The 7,089-nt window shown below is 37.9% G+C and overlaps 1 protein-coding gene across 1 annotated transcript; it reads left to right on the top strand.

Moving 5' to 3' along the window:
* The first annotated feature begins 4,038 nt into the window (after nt 1-4,038).
* On the top strand, nt 4,039-6,785 carry LOC131168360 (uncharacterized). The gene is made up of 3 exons (XM_058127725.1): nt 4,039-4,859; nt 5,123-5,622; nt 6,091-6,785. Exons 1-3 carry the CDS (start codon nt 4,039-4,041, stop codon nt 6,783-6,785), a joined length of 2,016 nt encoding a protein of 671 aa, XP_057983708.1.
* Nucleotides 6,786-7,089: the final 304 nt, after the last annotated feature.

Here is a 7,089-nt window from a genome sequence, read left to right as displayed (position 1 = left end):
ACAGCCATGGTTAAGTCCAGCCCACGAGCCGCATAACCCGATCATGCGGGCTTAATTCATGATTATAGTTATCCATCCAGGGAAATTTTCACAATATATACACAGATTTAAAGAAACAGAAACTATGAATTATGACTAGAAGTATACTCAGATACAAAATGTGTATTTTAAATGGCATGGGTGTGAGTTGTGATACGTATATACATTAAATTGTTATCTTAGTTACAATTTAAATTAACAGTTATGTTATTTGTGTAAAACTCATCTGTCACACACTGGTATAACTTATTCTATCTTACTAAGAGGTGTCTTTCCTTAGGAATCTTAAACATTTCAAGTAATTCAGGTAGTCACACAGAGCGAGTTCTAATATAGTGGAGGTGTAGTTTCAGGATACAAGGTATGTGCTTATTTTGGGGTCTGGAGTTATGTTCGAAAATTCTTGGGATTTTTGATGAATTTTTGGGAAGTTTGTATGTATATTTTTGAGACTCTATCACTTTGGTATTGCACGTAAAGTGGTGGTGTGTTATGTTTTTTGCTGCGTAGTTAGAATGTATTTATGATAGTTATATCCCCAGTACCCTACTTTGGGTTCAGGTTGACTTTGTTTACAGTTTGTGGTATTAGAGTTTATTAAGTAAATATATATAGCTAGAATTTTCGGGACATGACACTTCATCTGTATGTGTAAGAAATATAACCCAGGTGAATCTAGCGTAATCATCAATAATGACAAAGGCATATGATTTACCTCCTAGACTCTAAACTTGATTTTGGCCAAATAAATCTAGGCGAAGCATCTAGAGTGGCCTACTAGTGGAGATAATTTTCTTCTTCTTAAAGCTAAACTTAGTTTGCTTACCTAGTTGACATGCATCACAGATTTTATTTTTTACAAATTGTGTCTTAGGTAAACCTTTAACTAATTCTCCTTTTACAATTTTTGAAAGTAAATCCATGTTGGCATGCCCTAATCCCCTATGCCAAATCCAACTAGCCTTATTAATTGCAGAAAATCATTTTACATGTTTAGAGGCTAAGTTGTCAAAACTAGTTGTATAGAAATTATCAATACGATCAATAGTAAACATAATTTTATGCTTAGATAGATTTTCAACAATGCAGTTATCATGTTCAAAGGAAACCCTATACCCTCTATCACATAACTGACTGATGCTTAATAGATTATTGATGGGGATCAGCAGCCCTTATCCTTGTCCTTCGCAAAGCCCAATGGGCCCCACACAGCTCTAATGGGCCCCATATAGTTTTGGTCTTCCTTTTGGAATATAAATTTCAAATTTGAATTGTAATAATGCAAGAAAACTAATCTTGACTAGTGTTCTTATGAGTTGGAGTTCCTTGTTTTTTTAGTAAGTATTAATTGTGTTAGGTTAATAGTTGTTTAAAGTTGTTGAGATTTGTTGTTGAAAGTTGTTGGGAGTTGTTGTGTTTAATGCTTTGTCTCCCAGGCTATGCCTATAAATAGCCTTCTTATTTTAAGAACAAGATATGAAGTTGAAGTTGAATATAGAAGAAACATTTCTTTGCTTAAGCTTGTAAAACTTGTCCCTCTCCTTGTGCATGAGTAGTGTGAGGCTACAGCGTTCTCTCTGGAGATCAAGTGGTGAGAGATCACTAAACTATCCAATGACTCCATCAACCCCTCCTCCATCTAATACTCTCACGACCCCCATCAACACCACACGGCCAACACCTTCATGCACCCACAAGATGATCATCATCTACACTTCATTGTTGTGTTCATCTTGTGATTCAAAGCTTGTACGAAGGACCTATGGTGTGATCCAACTACGTGTGGAACAATTTCAAATCATTAAAATCAATCCCTTGGTAACTTCAGTACTTGTTTTTGAATCCTTTGCTATATCTTGTGAACCCTTGCTAGTAGATTAAAATCACATCTTTGAATAACCCATTTGATCCATAGATGGCAATATTGGTACTTGCTAGTTAAAATCAATTGTATGAATATTAGTTTGCTAACATAGAATTTTTATTCTTGAATCTTTGAAATAACAACTTTTCAACATATAACTTGATTCCTTTGTGAAAGAACCAATTGGGACTTAATTGCCGGACAAGTCATACACCTTTTCAAAATCCTTGAACATGTTAAATAAAACATGATTTTTTGTGTTTATGTTCGGGTAATTAAATTCTTAAGTTAAAGTGTTTAAGTGTATGTTCTTGTATGAGGGTTGAATCATAGGACATAGGTCGATCATTCCCATCCAACATTTTTCTTGGTATCAAAGCCTAGGTTAAATTAGGCGAACCTTTTAAGTCCCAACACCTTTATTTTCGAACTGCAAAATTGATGTGCACTTTTCACTATCAAAACGTTCCCATCTTTAAAATCTTTAAACATACAAGTTGTGGGAAATTTTTTTAGCATTTTCTGACACCAATATCACCTTATTTGGAGTTATGTAGCAAAAGTTATGCCCCGAGTACCAAAAGTTGTTTGTGACTAAAAATCCTTTAGCAGCTGTCGGGTTTTCAGAAAAATGGGCAATGGTTTTGCCCAGAACAGCCCACCTGCACTCTGAATTTTGGATATTTGGAGCTATAGTTTGGTTAGGTTTAGGGAAAAATCCTCCAAGGATGAGGATTGTGTTCTCTAGATGGCAACTAGAGCCGGGAATCGTTATCATGGTCGCAGGAATGACATGGACCGTGATGTACTCCTTGATGACCTACAAGACCAAATCTATGTCTTAACCTAATACTTGACCAATGCACTTAGAAGGATTGAGAGGCTAGAAGCTAGTTTAGCTACTAACCCACATCCAGAAAATTCAGGACAGCCTCTTGAGGTTGACAATGAGCTTGTTTCCCATCATTCTAGGGTGCGAAACCACCCTCCAAGAGAGAGGACACCACCTCAAGAACAACCTCCCATTCCTCCCTTGCAAAGACCAAATGCTCCTAGAAGGTTCCAACGTCATAACCCTTATGTTCCACATTGGAATAACGAGGATTGTGTTGAAGAAGAATTCCAACCAAGGAGACTATATCATAGGAAAAATCATGATCTAGATATGGATGTGATGAAAAGAGTAAAAATTGAAGCCCCTACATATGATGGTCAAATGGATCCAAAACTTTTTCAGGATTGGTTAGCTGAAATGGATTCATACTTTGACTAGTATAAGATGAATGACCCACATCAGGTGAGATTTGCAAAGATGAGATTAACAGGGCAAGCAAAGCTTCATTGGGTGAATGTCGAAAGACAAGAAACTCGCCTTGGCCATAGACCTATAGAACATTGGGATTTGATGAAAGAAAGATTGAAAGAAAAGTATGTCCCAATTTCTTATAGGGAACGTCTCATGGATCATATTTATAGCCTTAGGCAAGGTAGTATGAGTGTGACCAAATATATGAGCAAGGTGTGGTGTGGAAGAAAGCATTAGCCAACAAATTTCTTGTTTTAGGATTGGCTTGAAACCTGAGTTGACGAAGGATTTGTTTCCACATCATATTCATTCCTTTGAACATGCCTTTAATTTTGCACATGACTATAAGCAAATGATTAAAGCTCAAATGGGAAGAAAATTTGGAAACACCTCCAACGACACTTACCCAAGAAAGGTCACATCATATAAGAAGACAAGACCCACCAACATGGGTCAAGTAACTTCTAGAGGTAGCAATCCCACCATCTAACAACCATTGGACAAAGGAAAGGCACCCATATATGGGCCCTCAAAGCAAAATTCTAGGAATGATGTGTGCTATAAGTGTCACAAGAAAGGTCACTTTGCTAAGCAATGCCCAACTAGAAATTTGGAAATTGAAAGAATGGATGAAAAGGAAGATTCAGGAGAAGAACAACCCTATATCCCTGAGGAAGTAGCAAGTGAGGATGAGTTGTCCATCAAGGAGTATGAAAATTCTAATTTGAATGTTACGAGATGCATCATAGTGACTCCTTGAGAACAAAAATATTGGGGTCGCACTTCTATTTTCCATACTTACATCAAGTGTGGGAATAAGAGCTGCAAGATGATCATTGATGGTGGAAGCTACATGAATGTAATTTCAAAATCAGCTTCAGAAAAATTGAATCTAAAAGTTGAACCTCATCCCCAACCTTACAAAGTTGCTTGGGTAAATGCTGCAACCATGCCCGTTGGCTATAGGAGCCTAGTCCCCATTAAGATTGCAGATTATGAGGATGAAATTTGGTGTGATGTCCTTCCCATGGATGTTGCTCACATTCTTTTAGTAAGACCTTGGCTATATAATCTTGATGTTGCACACAATGGCATAGCCAATACCTATACTTTTAGGTGTAATGGCAAGAAAATTGTCTTGAGTCCTCTAGATCCCAAGAAGGACAAACATGACAAGGAGAAGAAATGTTTGAAAAGAAAAGAGAGATATGGAACTTCCTTGCATATCCTAAGAAAGAAGCAATTCGAACAAGAGAGCAAGGAGACTCAGTTTGTTTACATCGTAGTGACCAAAGAAAATGACTCCTCTAATCTAGGACCTAAGACATCACCTATACATTCTGAATTTAGTGATGTTATCTCCAAGCCTTTAAATGAATTATCACCAATGAGAGATATTCAACATGCTATAGATTTAGTTCCAGGAGCCTCTTTGCTTAACTTGCCTCACTATAGGATGAACCCTAAAGAACATGAGGAACTAAAAGGGCAAGTAGACGAGTTGAGAAGTAAGGGATTTATTCAAGAGAGTATGAGCCCATGTGCATGTCCCACCCTTCTCACTCCAAAGAAAGATGGCACGTGGAGAATGTGCATTGATAGTAGAGCCATTAACAAGATAAGCATCAAATATAGGTTTTCTATACCCAGGTTAGACGATATGTTGGATCAAATGGTTGGTTCCAATTTTTTTTCCAAAATTGATCTTAAAAGTATATACACTAAATTAAGATTAGACCTAGAGTTGAATGGAAAAGAGCCTTTAAGACTAAGGATGACTTATATGAGTGGCTAGTGATGCCTTTTGGTCTCACCAATGCACCAAGCACTTTCATGAGGGTGATGACCCAGATTTTGAGACCCTTCATTGGGCATTTCCTTGTTGACTAATTTGTTGACATTTTGATTTACAGTCAAATAAGGAAAGAACACTTAGATCACCTAAGGAAAGTGTTTGAAGTCCAAAATATGTATGCAAATCTAAAGAAGTGCACTTTCATGAATCCTCAGGTAATTTTCTTAGGATTTGTAGTATCTGAGAGCAGAGTTACTGTTGACCCCAAGAAGGTCAAGGCCATCCAAGATTGGTCTACTCCTAGAAACATTCAAGAGGCCCGGAGCTTCCGTGGGTTAGCCACATTCTATAGGAGTTTGATTAGGAATTTCAGCACCATCATGGCACTCATAACCAATTGTCTAAAGAAAGGAGAATTTTTGTGGCCTAAGGCTGCAACCAAAGCTTTCTTAGACATAAAAGAGCGGATGACCAAAGCCCTTGTGCTACACCTCCTGAATTTTCCGAAAGTGTTTGAAGTGGCTTGTGATGCCTCTAGTGTTGGCATAGGAGGGGTGTTGAGTCAAGAGGGCCACCCAGTACCCTTCTTCAGTGAAAAGCTAAATGATGCAAAGCAACGTTATTTAACCTATGATAAGGAGTTTTATATTGTGGTACAATCCTTAAGGCACTGGAGACACTATTTACTCCTTCAGAAGTTTGTCCTCTCTTCGGATCACTAGGCCCTTAAGTAGCCAAGCACACAAAAGAAGCTCAACCATAGACATGTAAAGCGGATCGAATATATCTAGCAGTATACCTTTGTGCTTAAACACTGCGTCGGTGTTGAAAATAAAGCTGCTAATGCTTTGAGCTGAGTAGTAGCCACTTTACAAACGTTGGAAATGAAAGTCATAGGTTTTGAGAGCATAAAAAAGGAGTACTCCCAATGTCCAGACTTCTGCAACATTTTCTCTTATTTGTTACAAGGACTACTCGAATCCCATCCAAACTATATGATCCACAGAGGATTCCTATTCAAAGGAACCAGATTGTGTATCCCCTCTACATCCCTTCGTGACCAATTGATATGGGATTTGCACGCAGGTGGTGCTGCAGGTCACTTTGGTAGGGATAAGACCATCGCTATGGTAGAGGATAGGTTCTTTTGGCCTAGTCTTAAGAGGGACATAGCAAAAGTTGTTTCACAGTGTGGAACTTGCCAATCTGCAAAGGGGAGAAAGCATAATATTGGTCTTTACACTCCTTTACCCATACCCCACACCCCTTGGCAAGACATTAGTATGGATTTTGTGTTAGGACCCCCTAGGACTGCTAGGAAGAATGACTCCATGTTTGTTGTTGTGGATAGGTTCCCCAAAATGTCTCATTTCATTCCATGCAACAAAACATATGATGCTTCAAAGTTTACTTCCATATTTTTCAGGGAAGTGGTGAGATTGCATGGTCTTCCCAAGACCATTGTTTCAAATAAGGATGTGAAAATTTTTAGCTATTTATGGAAAACTTTGTGGGCAATACTAGGTACTAAGCTTCAGTTCTTGAGTGCTTACCATCCCCAAAATGATGGCCAAAGCGAGGTAGTTAATAGGAGTCTAAGAGACCTATTAAGATGCCTTGTAGGAGACAACATAAGCTCATGGGATTTGTGTCGTCTGATGGTGGAATTTGCATTCAATGGCTCAGTAAATAGAACCACAGGATTGAGTCCTTTTCAGTTTTTCACGGGATATCAATATAGCAAGCCTATAGATCTTGTCCCATTACCTCCACAAGTTTGAGTGAGTGAATAAGTTGATGCTTTTGCTAAGCACATACATGCCTTGCACTCTGAAATAAGAATGAAAATTAACTTGAACAATGAACATTATAAATCTTGTGCTGACATACATCGCAGGTTACAATAATTTTCAGAGGGTGATATGGTAATGGTCCGTATTCATCCTGAGCGGATTCTTGTAGGAAAGGTAAGAAAGTTGTATGCTAAAAAGATGGGTCCCTTCAAAATTTTAAAGAAAATTAGTTCTAATGCTTACATACTTGATATTCCTATTGATTTTGGCATTAGCAATGTTTTTAATGTTT

Source organism: Malania oleifera, chromosome 11, assembly GCF_029873635.1.
Source record: "Malania oleifera isolate guangnan ecotype guangnan chromosome 11, ASM2987363v1, whole genome shotgun sequence".
NCBI classification, from domain to species: Eukaryota; Viridiplantae; Streptophyta; class Magnoliopsida; order Santalales; family Ximeniaceae; genus Malania; species Malania oleifera.
The sequence above is the reverse complement of the archived record's forward strand: the minus strand, read 5'-3'. Positions and strand labels throughout refer to the sequence as shown.

Bases quoted from the DNA above. Each gene is read 5' to 3' on its own strand.
- LOC131168360 (XM_058127725.1), top strand. From the start codon at position 4,039: ATGATCATTGATGGTGGAAGCTACATGAATGTAATTTCAAAATCAGCT. The intron at 4,860-5,122 runs GTTAGACGATAT...TTTGATTTACAG, and splicing joins TATAGGTTTTCTATACCCAG to TCAAATAAGGAAAGAACACT. The intron at 5,623-6,090 runs GTTATTTAACCT...ATTTGCACGCAG, and splicing joins GCTAAATGATGCAAAGCAAC to GTGGTGCTGCAGGTCACTTT.